At 47.5% G+C, this 19,491-nt stretch overlaps 1 protein-coding gene across 14 annotated transcripts in view; it reads left to right on the top strand.

Moving 5' to 3' along the window:
- Positions 1-19,491, top strand: part of Grik4 (glutamate receptor, ionotropic, kainate 4) — a 426,819-nt gene that overhangs the window by 342,974 nt on the left and 64,354 nt on the right. For 13 of the 14 annotated variants that reach the window (XM_017313104.2, XM_030244013.1, XM_030244014.1 and 10 more), the window contains 2 exons: positions 4,066-4,173; positions 10,474-10,677. In XM_017313104.2, coding sequence (XP_017168593.1) covers positions 4,099-4,173; positions 10,474-10,677 — 279 coding nt within the window. In that variant the 5' untranslated portion in view covers positions 4,066-4,098. Of the gene's footprint in view, positions 1-4,065; positions 4,174-10,462; positions 10,678-19,491 lie in introns of all 14 variants that reach the window. The other variant, XM_030244016.1, reaches the window with a different exon arrangement.

Below are 19,491 nucleotides of genomic sequence, written 5' to 3'. Positions count from 1 at the left end.
GGGGCTAGCTGTGGCCCTACCCAGATTTGTGCCTTCCCCCCCTCCCTTCACTGTAGCCTCCAGGGCCTCTGAAACTATGGAAAAGCAGAGCAAGCAAACAAGAGGCAGAGGTGTAATCTGAAGTGAACTGAAGCCTCTGTGTGTGGGGGCAAACCAGACAGGTCTGCTGAAAGACTGGGGGGAGGGGGGTGCCATGGGGGTGGAGCAAAGCGATTTGGCTGCAGTTAGAGGTACAAATCTTGTGTTGGGAGAGTGACATCTGCTCACCCTTGCACATGTGTGGCATGCGTGGTGCCCAGTAGGTGGGGCAATTAGCCTGTATCCCAGGGCACCTGGCTCTACCAGCTTTCCCCTTCCCACTGTCTTTCTGCAATTAGATTGCTCCAGTTAATAGCTGCCACGCCACTTTGTTGGAGCTGCTGGGTCTATTAATTTCTGGAGGCTAACATGGGAGTGGGTGGGAGACTCCTTTCTTGACTGGAGCTCAGGGCTAATTAGTCTATTTGCCAGGTCCCCAGGGGTGAAGTCTTGGAGGGTCCATTGCTGAGGCTGTCATATCTGGCTATGGAAAAATCTTTTTCCCCCACAGCTGTTGTAGGGACCTGATTCGTTGCTTGAGCATGGCAAAGGGGCTGGGGCTGCTTTGAGCAGGTGGCCTCGCTGGTGTGAAGTGGAAGTCCAGGGTGACAACAGGTTGCTAAGAAGCTCAGTCTTGTCTCAAACATCAGAATGTTGGCACCTAGCCTACTTGGTTTTACGTTCCCATTGCCCAGGTAAAGTTCGTTCCAGCCTAGCAGACCACTGAGAACCAATTATACATGTTTCAAAGACAGGAAAACAGCCCCTTGGAGGAGAGAGATTCCTACTGGATTTATGGAGTGTTGAGACCAGGGAGAAGAAAGTTATGCTTTTAAGGTTTGTACTGGGTGGCCGAGGAGCCCCTGAGGCCACTCCCTGTTTAATCTGATTTGCTCAGATTAAAGGAAACACACTAGTGTCCTCACTAAAAGATGTCTACAGAGTTGGGAAAGATCAGAGACTTAGGCTCTAAATTCAAACCTGTGCCACAGCTACCATCTGTGGCCTTAGAAGAGGAGCCATTAAGCCCACCTGAGAACTTCTCTTCATTAGACAGAAATACCATGACACCTCCAAACTATGATGGAGGACTTCAAAGAGGTGACAGAATGGTGTACATAACACAACAGGTGTTCTGTAATTATTACCGCCCCCCCCCCGTTTGAAAATCTCACAACGTGATCATCATCTTCTTACCCTTGTCCCTGTAGAGAGAAGAGGGGCCAGGAGTCAGACAATGATGTCACCTGACATGTCCCTTTGGGAGGCAGTGGGAGCTTCAGAAGCCCCAAGGGAGCTCATCTGTTTTATGCCCATGCTCAGCCAGCAAGAATAAAGTACTGATAGGCGACAGTGGCTTCCTCTGCTTCCACCGCCAGGAGCAAGGTTCTGGGCTCTGAGCATGCAGGATGCTGATGTGGGGAGATCCACCAGGAAGTAAATACGCAGCTAAAAGTCTCAGAATGCAGAGCTCTGTGGCTTCCAGGGGAAGATTCATCTGGGGTTTAGAAGCACGGGGTTTAGGATTCAGGCTTCTCTTGGCTGATGGGCTGTGGGTTCTCAGAGAAGCTGGGTGAGATCTCTTATTGTATAGAAAACAAAGCACATGGGGTCTTTAGAACCACTGCAGAGGTGGAGAGAGCTGTCCCTCGTTTATGGTGACATCCTTCCAGGGGTATGGAGAAGAACTTTTGCTTATTTACCCTTTGCCACAAGTAAGGCTCACTGTCATGACCCATGGGTTCATGTATGGTCCTAGAAGGCCATCAGAGATCCAATCTGGCACTCCAAGGTGGTCCTGGGGTGGACCATCTCTTTGCATAAAGGCAGGTTGCTGGCTTCTCCTTACTGTGACTCCTAGTTCTCTTGTTCCATGGAGTAAGGATGAAAGCAATGGAGAGCTAAGCCTTCAGTGTTGTTCGAGCATCTGAAGGCAAACTCAGAGCTTACCTCCAGGGGGGGAGCAACAGGAGCAACTGCAGAGCTTATGGGAATTTCCCAGGGAAGCTGCTGCTGGTGCCTAGGAGAGAGGGCCACGCGCATCTCTGGGTATGCAGGCAGCCATCAGCTATCTTTCATGGATGCAAAGCCCAACTAACTACTCAGCAACAGAAGTGACTTGTCTGGAGTCTAGCCATCAGAATTATATGGGATCAAAAATATGTGTATTGTATATGTCTGCATTATTCATAGACTTTTATGTCCTTGTATTCTGTATTGTTTATTTATAATATATTTATGTAATATAAGGTCTAGTAAAAACAGTGTTCTCTTCCATCAGACCCTCTAGAGATTGTCAGGGTGATGGAATAGTCTGCAGTAATATAAATATATACTCAAAAATTGGTTAAGAGTGCATGATGGTTCATGTAAGCACTTGCAAAGTCAAGGCAGGGGTATTGCCACAAGCTGGAAGTCAACCAAACATGATTAAAAGGGTATATCTTATTTGTGCATGTATGCATGTAATGTATGCATGTGTATGCTTCTGTGTGTGCGTGTGCATATCTGTATGTGTGGGGGTGTGCACACATGGAGGCCAGATGTCTACTAAAGATGCTTTTTCTAGCTCTTTTCACATGAGTTTTTGATACAGGGACTCTCACTGAATCTGGAACTTGCCAATTTGTCTTGACTGGCTGGCCAGTGAGCCTCCAAGTTCCTCCCACCACAGTCTTCCTAGGGCTATGATTAAAGGCGCAACACTGTTGTGCCTGGCTGTTTTACATGGGTGCTGGGGATTTGGACACAGAGCTTCACACTTGTGCAGCAAGCACATCTGCAATAGAGCTCTCTCCCCAGCCCTCTGTGTAAATGTTCCTTTAACCACAATAAGATAAAAATAAGACAAATAGAGGACAATTTAAAAACACAGTAAATAAATGGATGGAAAAATAACATTTATGGAGTGCCAGGTTAAATCCATCCTCATGATGCCCACCAGAAGCTTCTGTTATTATTCTCATTTGGCACAGAAGGAAGCATGCCTAGGAGCGCAGAAATATCACTGAGGTTACACAGTGGGTTTTATGTTCCTCGCTGGAATGGGAACTATGGCATCAAACCGGTCCATACATGATATCTGGGTTCTGAGAAGGGAGGCGAACATTTCCATTTTTATTTCTAGCTGGAAGAGCCAAAGCTCTGGGGGAACCTCACAGGGAGGCAGAGGATGAAGGAGACTAGGACTTGACACTGCCTTCTTCTGACTCATTCACTCAGCCATATGCTTAAATGTACAATAATCATTTAGCTTCCTGCTCCTGTAGCAACATAATTTCATGTAGGCTTTCCGGTACCAAGAATTGAACCTGGGGCATCATCACTGAGCTGCATTCCCAACCCGGGCAAGCAAAAAGGTCCACTACATACCAGTTTCTGTTCATCTTATATCTATCCTCTCGATCACGCTTTTGTTTATTTGTTAAGATAGAGTCTCACCATGTAGCCCAGGCTATCCTTGAACTTACCAGGTAGCCCAGGTTAACGGAAAGCAATCCTTCTGCCTTGACCTTGCAAGTGCAGACATGAGCCACCAATATTTTTACCTCAAGCAATTTTTAAATGTACAAGGATACATGCTGCCATTCTTATTCTTACCTAGATAATTGGGTTTATCCAGGGTAGACCAAAGGAGGCTTGAAAAAGAACACATTTCCCTGTCCCTCTGCCCCACTCCCTTCTGCTATCAGAACTTCTCTACAACCATGCTATACTCCTAATTTCTCTATTTCTCTCATCTCTTCCAAGTCTTTGATCTTTTCTGTCTTCACTTGGACATCCCCTTTCCCTCAAGACACTCAATCTTGTACGGTGTCCCCCAGTTCTGGTCTAGCCTATTGCTCCTCTATATCTCTCCCCATCCTTCCCTCTTGCCATCTACCCACAGTAGACCACTGTCCTCTGCTGCTCTCAAGTCCAGCAACCTGCAGCCGGAGCCGTCCCTTCCTCAAGCCTTCCCATCCTCTCCCCCCTTGGTCTCCTCAGATTGGCCAGTGGCATGTGGCAGAGGGCCTCAGCATGGACAGCCGCCTCTACGCCTCCAACATCTCTGACAGTCTCTTCAACACCACCCTGGTCGTCACCACCATCCTGGTAAGCGGGGTTTCTCGGGCCTCCAGCTGCAGCTCCCGAGGGTGCCTCCTCCCCAAGCTCTTGCTTGTGGGCTTCCCAGGGAACAGAAGATGGGAATGCTAATCACAGCGCAGAGGCCAATTTATGACAGTGTAATTGCACTCCAGTTGCTGTTTCGTATGGAAATGATATCTGATGAGCTGCTGAGCAGCTGGGGCAGAGGGAGAGAGACCACGGTGTGTGAATGCCTCTCCCCAGGGATCTGGGTGGCTAGGAGAGCTGCTTAGAATCCCTAGAAATGGGACCTTTCTACATAGGTGAGACCAGCTGGATCCAGTACTCTGAGATGATTCCGTCTTCACCAGCAGCCCACTTTGCTTGGTAGCTGCTATATCCAAAACCATCCCCCCACCCACCCTTAAGTTGACACCTAGATGTCTGTGGACCTCCATGGCCTTTCCTTTACTTCCAGACAGTGACAAGAGAGTTCTCAATGAACCCATAAGTTGACCGACCATCTGCCTTTCCACTTGATTCATTTCTATTCAGTAATTACCAAGTCTACCTCCCAACTCTGTCCCCTGTTGTGTGCCTGGCACTCTGCTTACTCATAAATACCAGAGATGAGTATGTATTGGCCTGTATCTTCAAAGAGGTTATCATTGAGCAGATGGGCTAAGTCAACTATTCACAGCCAAGGTCTTACCATCACCACTGGCCCTGAAGACTTCATGTTTCAAAAGATCTGTCAATTAAGCCAACTACATGTTAAGCAATAATTGCTTTGTTCTTCCCCACTCTGATATTAACTAATCAAGAGGGTATTTCCCCACCCCACACAGCATCTCACCAGGGAAAGATAACTAACAACATCACATTGATATTCTTTCAGCCCCGAGCAAGGCAATGCATAGGCCATCTGCACAATCTAACCCCTACTAGGTAATATGTGTAAGGCCTTCAAATATGTCTATTTCTCTTGGCTTTTTTTTTTTTTTTGGAAAATAAAAGAAGCCTGTAGTCCCCCATTATGACTTTCAGGAACTCCTGAGGCCCAGGAAGGCTGGGCTGAGATGACTGATCTATCATAAACAGAGTGGACAAAAAAAAAAAAAAAAAAAAAACAGAAAGGGGTGGGAAGCCAGAGCCCCGAGATGTGGAGGAAAGAGCCCTGGGGGAAGGCAGCAAAGCCTGAGAAAGCATCATTTGTGATGAACTCCGAAAGACAGGAAGCAGTTGCAGAGGAAAAGGAGAGCAAAGGAGAGTGTGGTTAGGTGCTTAGATAATGCTGAGAAACACGGGCTTTCCTGAGAATGGTCATGGGTTGGGAAGGGGAACGCGTAATCCAGAATCAAGAGTCCTCAGCTCGTAGGATCCTGTCCAGTCCGCCATCCATCCTTCCCTTCATTGGGAGATAAGACACTGAATGTTTCCGTTTGTTCATCCAAGGGATATTTATTGGCACTTCTATATGCTTGGCACTCTTCAAGGTACTCAGGAAACATCAAGGAACCAAAGACAAAAATCCAAAATGTCAACAAATATTGAGTCACCCTTACTGGAAGGTTTGGGTATATTTTCATAGATATTGCTCGTTGAACATCCCTAATGAGAAATCCTAGACTCTGAAACACCTGGTAGCGTCCTGTTAGCTCCAAATGTTTTAGATTTTGAAGTAGCTCAAGTTTGGCATTTGAGTTACAGATGCTTAACCTGTTGTCAAACTGTGCGTTAGAAGGTAGCCTGGGTGCAAGGACAGGCAGCATCAATTTCCGGGTGGTCAGAGGAGCCTCCTTAAAGGGGCGGCATCCAAGTGGAGGCAAGACCCAGGGGAGGAGCTACTTACTTCCCCCATCCCACTGCCAGGAAACAGCTGGAGAGAAGGAAGGAAAGGCAGGTCCCAGGTCTGAGCCTCTCTAGCGCCCAGCTCGTCCCCTGCTCATCCAGCTGAGAACTGGGAGCAGCCTAACTAAGCTGTGGTTTTTGGAGGGAAGTTAGGACAGTGCGTGACTGCTAGGCCCTCCCTTCATCATCTTTTCTATCTGTGGAACTCCTTGAGTCTCTCTCCTTCTCTCAGTCTCACAGTCTAGTCCAGAGTTCAGCCTGCTCCTGTGCATCTTTGTCACCAGTGGAGTCCTCCCAGGCTCCCCTTCCACTTGCTAAGTCTATCTCCCCATGACACTCATAACTGTCCAGTCATTTCCTTCCTTAGTTTGGGTTCTAACTACATCATGCACACATAACCACCATATCATGCATCACTCCGTGCAGCCTCGGGGCCCAGGGTTCCTCAGGTCCCCACACCTCCATGAGGGGATGCTGTTCCCGCCCCTCAGGAAGCCTTTCCCCAGCTCAGAGGTCATCGTTACTCTGGAGTCTCCCTGTGTGACTCCTGCCTTTTCTGCCCCTGGCTTTTTCCACACCCCTCTGACCACACAAATTTGGGGCAGGAGGCAAGGAACCTGTAGGATGTGCTTCTTGCCTGCTCACATCTGGAATCTGACTATGCTAGAGGTTTCTGCTATGTTGAAGCCAGAGGTCGTCTTCTTAGATAGGGAAGTTGCTGGTGTGTGTGTGTGTGTGTGTGTGTGTGTGTGTGTGTGTATTTGTGTCTGTGTGTCTATGTGTGTGTGTGTGTGTGTGTGTGTGTGTGTGTGTATGTGAGAGTGACTTTGTATGTCTGTGTGTGTGTGTGTGTGTGTGTGCATGCACGCGCGCGTGTACATGCACACGCACGCACATGCCCATGTTTATATGTTCAGATTAACATAGAAGTCCTTGAGAAGTTGGTGCTGGCATGATCTGTGTGAAGTTAGTTCAAAGGAAACCTGTTTCCTGTGCAGATGTGGGTGAGGTGACCTGTCCAAACCAGCAACTTTTACTAGGAACAAAGGTGCTAATCAGGCCCTGTGTGATTCAGCAAATGGTGAACCCGAGTGATCATTCCATAATTCAGGACATAGCCATATCATCTTACATAGCCAGGGACACATGGGGTCAGCCACAGCTTCCATTTCCAGAACCTATTTTCTGTGCTGGGTCCAGTAATGAACACATAGCTGAAGTGTCACTTTCAGTGAGCCCCGGGCCGGCTGGTGCTTTGGCTGTCCAGTACTTCTCTTCCCTCCAAGTTCAGCCCTGTGAACTTGAGAGTAGAGTAAGTGAAAGGACAATTTCATGATATTTATTAGATTAACTAAAAAATAAAAATAAAAATCTCATACTAGAGTAGAACCCCACAGCTTGTGCTGTCCACAAGGCAGAGACCCTTCTCACTCATAATCAGCAGGTATCAGGGGGTGACAATGACCCCGCTCATGCCACACCTGGGACACACCCAGCCTTGAGGTGTGAAGAGGAAGACATTGAATGAATTTCACAGACACCTTGGCCTGAGCCTAGGGGCCATTCTAACAAATGCAATGGTGTCAGAAACGGTGTGACTCCAAGGTCCGCATGAGTCAGTTTAGCTGGGACGGGATGGAGATGAATGTGTGGTGGAGAGGTCCTTGAGCTGAGGACAGCCTGTGTGGTAGGCGAGGAGACTAACTCATCTCATTGTCATGACCACGGACTCCATCACAAGTCGAGCCCACAGCCCTGACATAAACCTGATCCTGATGGGACACACAGCATTGCATATTCACATATGCTCAAACTGCTCCCCCCCACCCCATATCTCTCGTCTGTCTGGCCCTCCATCACTCTGTGTAGAAGCCCCCTGTGGCTTGAACAGAACAGATAATCAGCATTGCACATATCCCTCTGCTGGGATGCTCAGCTGTTTCTGTGGTGGGGCCTCCATAATTGCTGTGTGCATCTTTCTCTACTAGTCACGTCTGGCTCCTGTGTAGCTCTGCAGACCCACACTCAGCACATACACTGAGCCTTTATTCCCACATACTCCCTGCATGACTCAGGCTGGTACCCAGCTTACCTCTTCTCTGCACCTGCATGTGCACCATGCCCAAGGCCTCTTCCCAGCTTTGTTTCCACCCAGTGCTTCCTGGAATTTGGGGGCACAGGTAACCCCCACCCCCTGTGTTCTACCTTCTCCAACCTCCCTGATTTGCAGGAATTCCTTGTCACCTGTCATCACATGACCCCTATTCCCTCACCTCTTAAAAGGAGCCATCATCACGCTGCTTAAAGATATTACCATACAACAGGGCATCACAGATGGCACATTCTTGGGCACAAAGAGGTATGACTTTGACGTAGAGAGGATCCTTGTGAGGCTATTTGATATATCCACCTCCCACCTTCTCCAGTTGGTTGTACACACCTTTATTCATTTACACCTGGATTCTTATAGTCCCGCACACCTTCCATGCCTACTTGGAAAGGCCTTATAACCAAGACTCAGCAGCAGCACACAGCTGTGCTCTTTTCTGAGTGGGAATGGGCATATTGTCCTTCTTCTGTCTTCTGCCCCTGGACTTTCAAACCCCTTCATTCCTCAGTGTCAGCCTCATCCTTTCTAATATTAGTTCCCTTGAAGGTGTGGTTCTCCATCACTCTTACCCTGTCCTGCATTAGTTCTTTCCCATGATGTCCGACATTCTCCCTGCTTCCAAACCACTGCCCTGTCTTACCCTTACCCACATGTTTAACCTCCATTGGTCTCCCCCCTCCTCCAGACCCCATATAAGCTACCTTCATTCCAAGCACAGTATGCCCCCAATCTTCTTTCCTGCCCAGCCATCCAAGGTCAATGTGACTCCATTACTGGTCATTGATACAGATGTCAAGGATCTTAAGACCCCTGTTTCCTGCTCCTGATGCACAACCAGGCATGGAGTGGACCTCCTATGAATTTATATTCTTGTAGCTTTCTCCAGTCTGGCCCGAGCCACATGTGCTCAGGACTCTGTCATATATCACAACAGAGCGTGCTCCTTGTCAGCACTTAGTACTTTTTTAAATCACAGTTTTATGTCTTCAAAACCCAAGATGTTCCTCCATTCTGTCTCATCTAATGTGCAATGGCCTCATCCCACACCTGGGCCCATGCTTAGCCTTTTTCATCATTCTCGGTTTCTCCACCTAACCCTTTTGGCATAACCATAGGCCACTTACACTGGAGACCCTTCATGGGCCACCCCTTCTTACATGGAATTGTATCTAAGCATGTCCTTCCCTGGCCCCAACCCCCACCAGTGTTTCCACATCTCTCTGCCGAGAGCCTGTGTGGATGTCCCTTCTCTGTGGCACTTTCTCCAGACATCTACCAGAGTGACCTGCCTGCTTCCCACAAGCGCTCTCTGCCTTGCAGTACATCTCTTCATTTATGTGCATGGTCTTTTAAAACTTTTATACAGGATTTTACCATGTAGACCAGGTGGACTCTGACCTTACAGAGATCTGCCTGCATCTGCCTCTTGAGTTCTGGGATTAAAGGCATACATAGGAAGCCTGGCTTTTCTTTTCTTTTCTTTCTTTCTTTCTTTCTTTCTTTCTTCCTTCCTTTCTTTCTTTCTTTCTTCCTTCCTTCCTCTCTTTCTTTCTTTCTTTCTTTCTTTCTTTCTCTCTCTCTCTCTCTCTCTCTCTCTCTCTCTCTCTCTTTCTTTTTCGAGACAGGGTTTCTCTGTATAGCCCTGGCTGTCCTGGAACTCACTTTGTAGACCAGGCTGGCCTCGAACTCAGAAATCCGCCTGCCTCTGCCTCCCGAGTGCCAGGATTAAAGGTGTGCACCACCATGCCTGACTTGGCTTTTCTTTTAAAACAATATGTACTTGAATATTTCTTTCTGAGTTGGAGTTATTTCTTAACATGATAACCTCAATTTCTAGCTTTGTGTGTGTGTGTGTGTGTGTGTGTGTGTGTGTGTGTGTGTGTGTGTGTGTGCAGATGATATGAATTCATTCTGGCTTTCTGGCTAAGTAATATGCCCATGTGCCTATATTTTCTTTATCCATTTGCCTTGTCTGTATTTTTACTTAGCCTGCCATCTTGGAAGTATCTTTGCATCCTTAGCAATAGGTCTGTGCATAAAAGAAGAAGTGGGCCCAGGGGCCTGGGATGGTGGGAAAGGCCAGATGATAACTTATAATAGCATAAAGGGGTTTCACCTTGGCTCTATGCAGTGGGACTCATGTGCGTTCCTAAGAAGAGAATGCTCCTGAAGGAGTACTTTGGGGAGTGGGTAGAATGGGTAGAAGAGGGCAGCTAATCACCACTTCTAAGGCTGCCTGTTACTCAAGCTCCATCCCTTCTCCTATCCCCTCAAGTCCCTGACCTCCTGTGCTCAGCCCTCCCCATCCCACATGGCTGCAATGCCAGGGCTAAGATGAGACTGACAGCTGCCCAGTTTTGCTGCAGGAAAACCCATACTTAATGCTGAAGGGGAACCACCAGGAGATGGAAGGCAATGACCGATATGAGGGATTCTGTGTGGACATGCTCAAGGAGTTGGCTGAGATCCTACGGTTCAACTACAAGATCCGCCTTGTTGGGGATGGTGTTTACGGCGTACCTGAGGCCAACGGCACCTGGACAGGCATGGTTGGGGAGCTGATCGCTCGGGTAAGGAGTCCAGTGGTCTGTACTGGGAGGTGGGGTAGGAGGGTGCTGGGGGCGTGGTATCTGCTCTCTGCCTCACATACTTGGTCAGTCATACTTATCTTCACCTATCCATCCCAGAAATCTTTAGTGAACTGAATGGTAAAAATGATTGCTATGATTCTTATTCCAGGGTTCTCCCCGGCCAGCACTGGAGCAAGTTGGATTTGGACTTTGGGTTCTATTTTTAGACGATCCCTGTGTTTTATTTGTTTACTCTGATGGTTTTGTTGGTCAATGACACACCCTTATCCACGCTTGGATGGGCCCTGGGAGAGCAGAGGACATTTCCATCAGCTGACTTTGATGTGTGGGAGATGGAAAGAGAAATGTGGCAACCTCGGGAAACTAGGGCTGAAGTGTCAGAGATGTGGGTCTCTATGACAGCTTTCACTTGTTACTTCTTATGTTCTTTTCCCCATTACTGGTGTCTGTTTACAGACCAAGAGCCAAGGTATACCAGCATGTGCTGTCAGTTTTCCGGGTAAATGGGTGACTTGATTAGATTTCAGGTCACTTCAGCATGCCAGTCTTCTGTCAGGTTAAAGCAAGGGCACAAAAAGTTCTTCTGGGTAAAAGATATTGTTGTCCTTGTAGATCAACAGCTGTAGGACTTAATGAAAGCATTGCTAATTCACTGTCCATGTTTCTACATTGAGTTTTAATGGCCAGGACAGATAAAGACGACGGAATGCAGACAGTACATGTCTTGGTCCTTTGGAGGCTTGAGCTCTCATTTCCTCTCTGTGATTTCAAGGGCAACAGCAGCCTCCATGGCCTTCCATCTTGACTGATGGTCACGGGCCCTCCATGTAGGATCTCCGATCTCCTTGGACCATTGCTGTCTGCACTTCTCATATGAGCAGTCTGAAGGACTCAAGCTGAATGGCTTGTTAAGTTACACTATATTAGATAGTGCTGGGATTCAAGCCCAGATCCCTTTCCTCATGGAATGATAACCATGTGCTACATAGAGAGAGGTGTTTTCTTCTGTGACGATGGCCTCATGAGGTTATACTGTCTGGTGACATCACAGCTGTCTTAGTTTGCATGTTCCATATGATGGCAGTCTCATAAGATTATATGGCCCAGTGACGTCATAGGTGTCTTTATGAACTCTATGATGTTTACACCATGACAGAAATCACCTAACAGCTCATTTCTCAGGACAACCGTCTCCAAGATAAGACTTCTATGACTCTAATAAGACTTTAATCCTTTCTATGTGCCAAACTTAGGTTATAAGATAACATTTTTAAATCCCTGTCTTTGAGGCTATAAATACTACTTAGATTGTTGAAGCAGTAGTTACTGTCAGGGACTACAAAGAGTTCTATGTAAGCGAGAGCGGTAGAAGAGGTGTTTAAGAGCTAATCAGAGAGGATGCTGAGGCCAGGTCAGGCATCCCAGACAGCAGCATCTTCAGGGTCCCAGCAGGATAAACAGCAAACCCCAAGCAGGGAATTATGAGCCACCCAGAGGGCCTCAGTTCAGAGTGAACCTGTTCAAAAGTAAGGTCTTGCTTGCAGACTGAAGCTGGGGGTGGAAGGCCAGTAGGTCAGCAAAAGCTTCAGCAAGGCCCCAGGATGTGATGGGTTGAATGAGAATGACTCGCATAGATTTCTTGGTCCCCAGTTGGTGGAACTGTTTGGAAAGGATTAGGGGGTGTGGCTTTATTAGAGGAGATGTATCACTGGGATGGGGTTTGAGGTTTCAAAAGCCCATGCTATTCCCAGTCTGCTTGTTCTCTCTCCCCCTCCCCTCCCCTCCCCCTCCCTCTCTTTCTTTGTGGATCAGATGTGAGCTCTCACCTACTACTTCAGTGCCATACCTGCCTTCCTGCAGCCATGCAGGTTATAAACTCTAACGCTCAGGGACCATGAGCCCGTATTAAACACTTTCCTCCATAAGTTTCCTTGGTCATGGTCTCTCCTCTTATGGCCTCTCCTCACAGAAATATAAAAGTAACTAGGACACCAGGGGCTTGGAGATGTGAACACACCCTTTATGAATGCAGAAAGGCAATCTGTTCTTCTCTGCAGTCCCAGACCCCTTTGGAACACTTGTTTGGCAACTTTCTCATGAAGGCTCAGCTTCGCAGTTAGCCCACAGCAGGCTGGAATTTCAAGCCTTTTCTTTGCCCCTCATCAATGTCCTTGGTCACCTTGAACCAAGCTCTTTAGTTCTTCCCAGGCTGCCTGGTGTCTGGCAGGAAGACTTCAGGGATGGAGGAGTCACTGAACAGCCATCTCCTTATTAGCCCCCTAATGAGCTGTGACATGGGCTGCAGAGAAGGAGAAGATCCTGGGATGCAAGGGCATGCATCTACATACTGAGTGACTTGGACAATCAGACAAGGATCTTAAAATTCACCCGAGCTTGTCTTCCAACAAAAACAGTGCTGTGTTGATCTCATCAAAACTCAGGGACATGGTATAGTATAGCTAGTCCATTAACTCAATGGGCACTCATTTAATACTTTCCACTCTTCTAGACATTGGATATACAGGAGACCACATAAGTGTGACAGTGACTGTGTAATTCCTATAGCTAGGGAGCGAGGCAGAAAGTCGTGACTAATCACATTTGCATATATTTGTGGACTATGTTAAGTTCAAGGGAGGCAGAGTACATGGAAGTTTGAGAGAATATCTAAAAAGAGTGTATCTTATTTAGAGAGATGGGGACCCTGGTGAGTGTTACCTTCCCTGGGGAGATGACTGGCCTACCCTCTAGAGAATGAGTAGTGACTGTCTGGGTAAGATGGAAAGAGCTTTTCGTGTAACAAGGTGTCCGGGTGTCACTGGGGCTGTCCCTGCACAGAAATGGGGGATGTCAGACATCATTATCCCCAGGTTCTATCAAAGCTCCCCAAGGATATAGGAGATCTATATCCAGATATTTCCCCCAAGCAGTACCAAAACAGAAGCTGGTCCTATAGTATTCCACGACTCTGTCGGGGTTACTGAACATCTACACTGGAGGAGACCTTAGAGGAAATCAGACCAAATTTCTCTTTTACACAAATGAGGAAGTGGAGGCTCAGAGAAGTCAAGTTAATTGGTGCAGGTAGTAAGTTCACAGGTTGGGTTGCCTAACTACAGTGCTCATGATCTGGGAGAGCGCAGACCTTGGTATCATCTGGGTATAAACAAAGATTTCAGCATCTACTTGCCAGTTGTGTGTACTAACGTCAGTTATTCTACCCTTGCTGCTTGCTGCTTTACTGTGACCATGTCCATCTCTAAGGAGCCTTTTGTGAAAAGTTACACACACACACACACACACACACACACACACACACACACACATTCACGTGTATTGAGGAAATATTTGCATTGTCTTTTGCGAGCCTCTCTGGAAAACAGAAACTAAGACCAAGGCCAAAGCTTACTGCTAATTTCCAAGAGTGTAATTCCAAGGAAGCATGAGGAAAGGGTAGAGATTACCCGGCAGAATGGGAACAAACACACGTCAGACAGAGTGTTAGAGCAACAGCCACTCGTGGCTCTGTACTGCAGCAGGTGCTTCAGTCCTCAAGGCCAGATGAAACTGTTGCTCAGCAAGCAGTACACAGCTGGGAGAAGAGCATCCGTCATCAGTCCCAGCTCACACTGCCTGCAACTCATGTCCTGCAACATCAGCTGTGGAAGCACTCCTTGAGCTGCTGACCCTAGGTGCCATTAGAGGACTTGGATACTAAGACCACAAAGGCAGAGCTGAAGGGTAGGATACATCTGAGGGCTGAGCTGGTGAGTTATGTGAGTCTGAACCATGAGACCTCCCTGTCTCTAAGTCTGCCTGAAGCTGAGGAGCCCTGAAGGTTTAGTTACCAAGGGGTCCTTCTTCCCCACATATCTCAGCAGTCCCAGGAAGTCTCAGGACTAGAGCCCAAGCACCTACAATGTTTGCGAAGGTCAACAAGAGCAGACTCGGGCAGTTGAGAACACAAGGATGCCAGGGCCCCAACCAGATCACCCCTGCCGAGCTCCCTCTGTGGGGAAGGGAATGGCCCTTTGTAAGTCACTAAAATGTAGCTGCTATAAAGTCACCTTTCAGGAGGGATGTCAAGGGACTTATCTGGGACAGAACAAACTCAAGGATAAGCAGAAGGTGGATTGGCCCAGGAAGGTGTTCTGTGGCCATTTTGGCCCACCAGGATGAAGGGTATTTGATGTCCATGTACAGGGCTATCTTCTACATCGCCCTGGACATGAAGCTAGGTCAGTGCAGTTGAAACTTCAGCAGCAGGGGAGATGATGTGATATCAAAAGAAATCCACACAGAGGGCTTGGGACTCTACTGAGTCTCAAGACTTATGAAGAAAAGACTATAGCAGCTACCTGTGCAGCTAAGTGAGATGGAGAAACAGGATGCGTCAGTCTTTATCTCTGGCGATGGTCTTAAAGCCCTGGCCAGTTATCACGTCCTCGCACAAGATATTTCCGGGGCACATGGTGCGTTAGGTGAAGAAGAGCTTTCAAGGACTTTCTGTATATGTGTGTGAAAATCATCCCAGCATGCCTTTCATGTAGATGCCACCAGCGTTGAGAGTAGTGTATTGGGAATGAAAGAACAGGGACTCACAGAAGCAGGCCGGAGGGCCAGCACCCTGCTGGGATTAAGTCTGAGCAGGGGGACGGTGGCTGTGTGGAGAACTGTAAATTTGGATTTGTCTTGCTCCAGTCAGCCATCCTCGGGCCCTGCTTGGAGAAAGGTAGGCGCGTTCATCAGAGGAAGCACCCCCGCCCCCAATCTAACTTCATGGTTCAGAGCAAAACACCCTGTTGGCATGCAGCCCCATGTTGGGCAGAATGGCACATTTAGGTTCAAAGAGAAAAGAGCTTTGCAAGGCTTAGATTCAAGGCTCATAAGCCTGGGACATCAAATAGCTCTTACCAATGACATTTTGACGAATTAAGTGTAAATGAAGCTGAAATGCCTTGTTCCATCTCCTCTCCTGGGAAGGGACTTTGCCAGAGACCCGAAGAGGTGGCTGTCCGTGGCCTCAATCCACTGGGAAGATTGGCCAGAGACATTTTGCTGAACTGAAAGAAAATTCAAATAGTCCCCTGAGATCACTCTGCACCTTGAAGCCAGAGACTATTTTAACTGCAAATAGGTCAGAGAATGGTACTCAGCATTCTTTAACAGAGAGAAATTGATCCAGGGCCCCCAGATGAGTGTTCCACTCATTCTTTACCTCCCCTCCCTCCAGGGCAGCCATGATGTGGTGAGAGGGCGCCCATTTTGCATCACCCTCCCCGTGAAGGTTGGCTCCCAACAGTCGGGCAGAGATGGCCTTGAATTATAACTCCACACTTCACTCATTCATCAAAATGCCTACTTCCTGTCAAGAACTGCTTAAAAATATGAGGGATTACCTGTAAAAGGTCTGGAATCTATTCAAAGAGTTAGATGAGAAAGCGAAGAATTACTGTACAGTGTGACATGTGATATATTAATAATAGCTGTAAGAATGGCGACATAGGATGACAAAGGCTGACACATTACATGTTTCTAACGGTGATGGGGAATGAACCTCGTGCTTCTCAGGTACACACTCTACCACTGAACGAAACCCTCACTTCACTAATTTCAACTTTATCTTTTGGGGTATTTGGTGTTATGTGTGCGCTCATGTGTGAGCCAGCATGTGTACCTGTGTGCATGCGTGTGTGTGTGTGTGTGTGTGTGTTTGTGTGCATGCATATGCATGTGTGTGTGTGTGTGTGTGTATGTCAGTCTTTACCTAAAATGAAGCTCTGTTTGAGACAGGGTCCCTCTTGTTCACCCCTGCATACCCAAAGCTTGCTTGCCTGTGAGCTTTCAGGTGGTGTCCTGTTCCCACCTCCCTCCTCTCTGTACACTAGGATTATAGACACCCTGCTGCTGTCTGCCTTTTGATTTGGATTCCCAGATAGGCAGGATTGCATGGCAAACATTTAACCCACTAAGCATCTCCCCAGATCCACCAGGTAATGTTTTAAGTGTTCAACTGACCCTGTTAACCAGATCCCCAATGTAACCAAATGTCCAGACGAGGAAACTGTCACAAAACAGTAGAAGAATTTGGGTATCGATAGCTCTGGCAGAGTATGAACCAGTTTGGGGGTTGGCTCAGGGAAGGACACACAAAGACAAAGCCAGCTCAGTAGAGTAGAAGAGCCACTGCTCATCTGAAGTCCACTGGCTGTGGTCTCAGATACCCGTCTGAACCTGCAAGTGCAAAAGGAAAAATTCCAGAAATAAATTGTTCGTAAATTCTAACTTGTGTATAACTATGAATAACATAAGATGAATCATCTTTCTTGCCCAGTGTATCAACACTGTATATGCTACCCACCCCTTAGTCACTGTCTATCAAATACGACAATACTGGTATTCCAGTTGCTGTCATCTCCTTATTTTATTTAATAATGTCCCCAAAGCACAAAAGTAGTGATGCTGGCAATTCAGATGTGTCAAAGATAAGCCCTTTCATAAAATACTTCCCATAGGTGAGTGGGAAGGAAATTCTCAACTTAATAAGGAAAAAATATTGCATTCTGTGTTGCTAAGGTCCACGGTAAGGATGAATCCCCAGTGTGACTGTGGGGGGGGGGCGGATAATGAAGGCTAGTTTTGTTCTTGTACCTCAAGCTGCAGAAGTTACAGACATAGTGTGTGATGGATGCTCAGTGCGGACGATAAAACATCGTAGAGCTTGGAGTTCTGTCCTGTTTCAGGCATCTGATGGATGTCTTGGAGTGCACTCCTCTCAGCAAAGAGGGCATCCTGGGGAGGTCAAGAAGGATCATCTTCATAGAAAGGACACTCTGGATGTAATGGATGCTGAGATTCATTTAGTACCATGCTCTTGGCTCCGGACAGCCATAATCAGGCATAAGAAGAGCCAGAGAGGGATAGGTTATATTCCAGAGCCAGTTTTGATGGGGCTCATGTGTTTGGATATATAAGCTGTGCTCAGACAACTGGTGGGTGCTATTGACTGAAGACGGGGCAGTCAGTTTATTGGATTCAGAGAGGAATGGCGTCGTGACCTTAGTCCAGGGGTTACTTAACAGGGAAGAGGATGGACAGCATGTACACATCACTTCATTAGACAGATGCCAGGAATGCAGGAAGATGGCATGAACCTGAAGGGGACCACGCTGAGGATGTCCAGGAGTGATGGAGAGAGTAGGGGAGTTTTAACACTTATATCTACAACCTAGTAAACTTGGAGGCATCCATTTCCTGTCAATTTGTAAGCACGAGTTAAGGTTGATGGCTGGCCCAGAAAGCCTTTTCTAGAATGATTCCTTGTGTGTGCAAAGTGTGACTCTGCTTGCAAACCATGACCACCTGGGAAGAAAGGCAGTCCAGGCTGATTCTGCTTGGTTCGTTATCCTCAGACTGGGGAGTTAAAGGGCCCAGACATGAACTGCATCTTAGTCACAGGTACCTTCCCTTTCACTCCATCACCCAGGTCCTCCTGGGTGAATGGTACTGCCTCATCTGAGTTCTCTAAAGGCTGTTGTGGGGTCCTCGGGTCCTTTTAGGTGTGCTTGATTAAAAGCCAATAAAAGCCCTTCAGGTCTGCGTGGCCTCTTGCTTTCTTCTGAATGGCTGTGTAGCTGCCAGCATGCACAGGGCTTTCTCAGCTTTCCCACCACGAGGACTGAGGGTTTTCATTCTGCAGAAGACCACAGTGGGGCCTCCAGGGCCACAGCCTGCTATGGATGGGAGGCCCAGCAACACTCTCTGTCCCCTGGTTTTGGAGGAAGTCCATCCATGAGTTTTCAGAACTTTTCTTCCCTCTGGTTTCCCTTGACATTGTCATAGAATAGAATAGGGTCATGTCTGCCCCAGACATATCTCTCCCTAGCCCATATCTAAGCAACAAAAAAAGAAAGAATGAGGGAAGAGGGGCTGGTATCTCCAAATGCCAAGTAAGAGTTCCAGACTCTCTGTTCCATTTATCACAGGTAGCTATGAGATAGGGATTATTACCCTGTTTCACAATGAGGACATAGGAACTTGGGAAGTTCTGCAATTAACCCACATCCAGACACGCGTTATATGATCAGAGCTTAGACCAACGCCCTCTTCAATCCGCAGGCTCAGGCTCTTCCCACTGCGCTATGGGGAACATGAGAATGGGTAACTGTGACAGAGAAGGTCTTGGGTGAAGAGTTCTTATCCTCTGCATCTGCCTACTAGGATGGGGAGGAAGGAAATCAGCTGGTCCAGGATCATAAGCAAGGAAGCTCTCGGGGATCTGTGTGAGAGTGACATTTGATTGACACATGCCCGTAACCTCGTATCGAGAAAGTGAGGTATTGTGGTCTGAATATAAAATGTGCCCCTCCCCCAGAGGCTGATGTGTTTGAATTCTTGATTCCCCAGCTGGTGGTGCTGTTCTGGGAGGTTATAGAACACTGGCTTGTGGGGTAGGGGTGGGCTTTGAAGATGATAAGTGGACTCTGCTTGTGGTCTTCTTAGCTTCTGATTCCTGGAGGTGAGCAGCAACAGCCTCACATTCCTGCCTCGGACCTTTCCAGCCATGATGGACTCTAGTCTCTGAAACTGTAAGCCAAAGTAAACCTCCTTCCCGTAAGTTGCTTCTGTCGGGAAATCAAGCATCATGGGTGGTTCTGTTACAAGCAGTGAACCCACACCCCTTCCCCCACTTCATGCGGGGGTGCACACACCATTAAAGGCAGAGGGGATGGAGCCTCAGCTGACTCGTGTTTGGAAGCACTGGGTCTTGCTTTTTTTTATGGGAGTTCTCCA

Source organism: Mus musculus, chromosome 9, assembly GCF_000001635.26.
Source record: "Mus musculus strain C57BL/6J chromosome 9, GRCm38.p6 C57BL/6J".
Classification (NCBI taxonomy): domain Eukaryota; kingdom Metazoa; phylum Chordata; class Mammalia; order Rodentia; family Muridae; genus Mus; species Mus musculus.
Note: the sequence above shows the minus strand (reverse complement) of the source record. Positions and strands in the feature narration are given on the sequence as shown.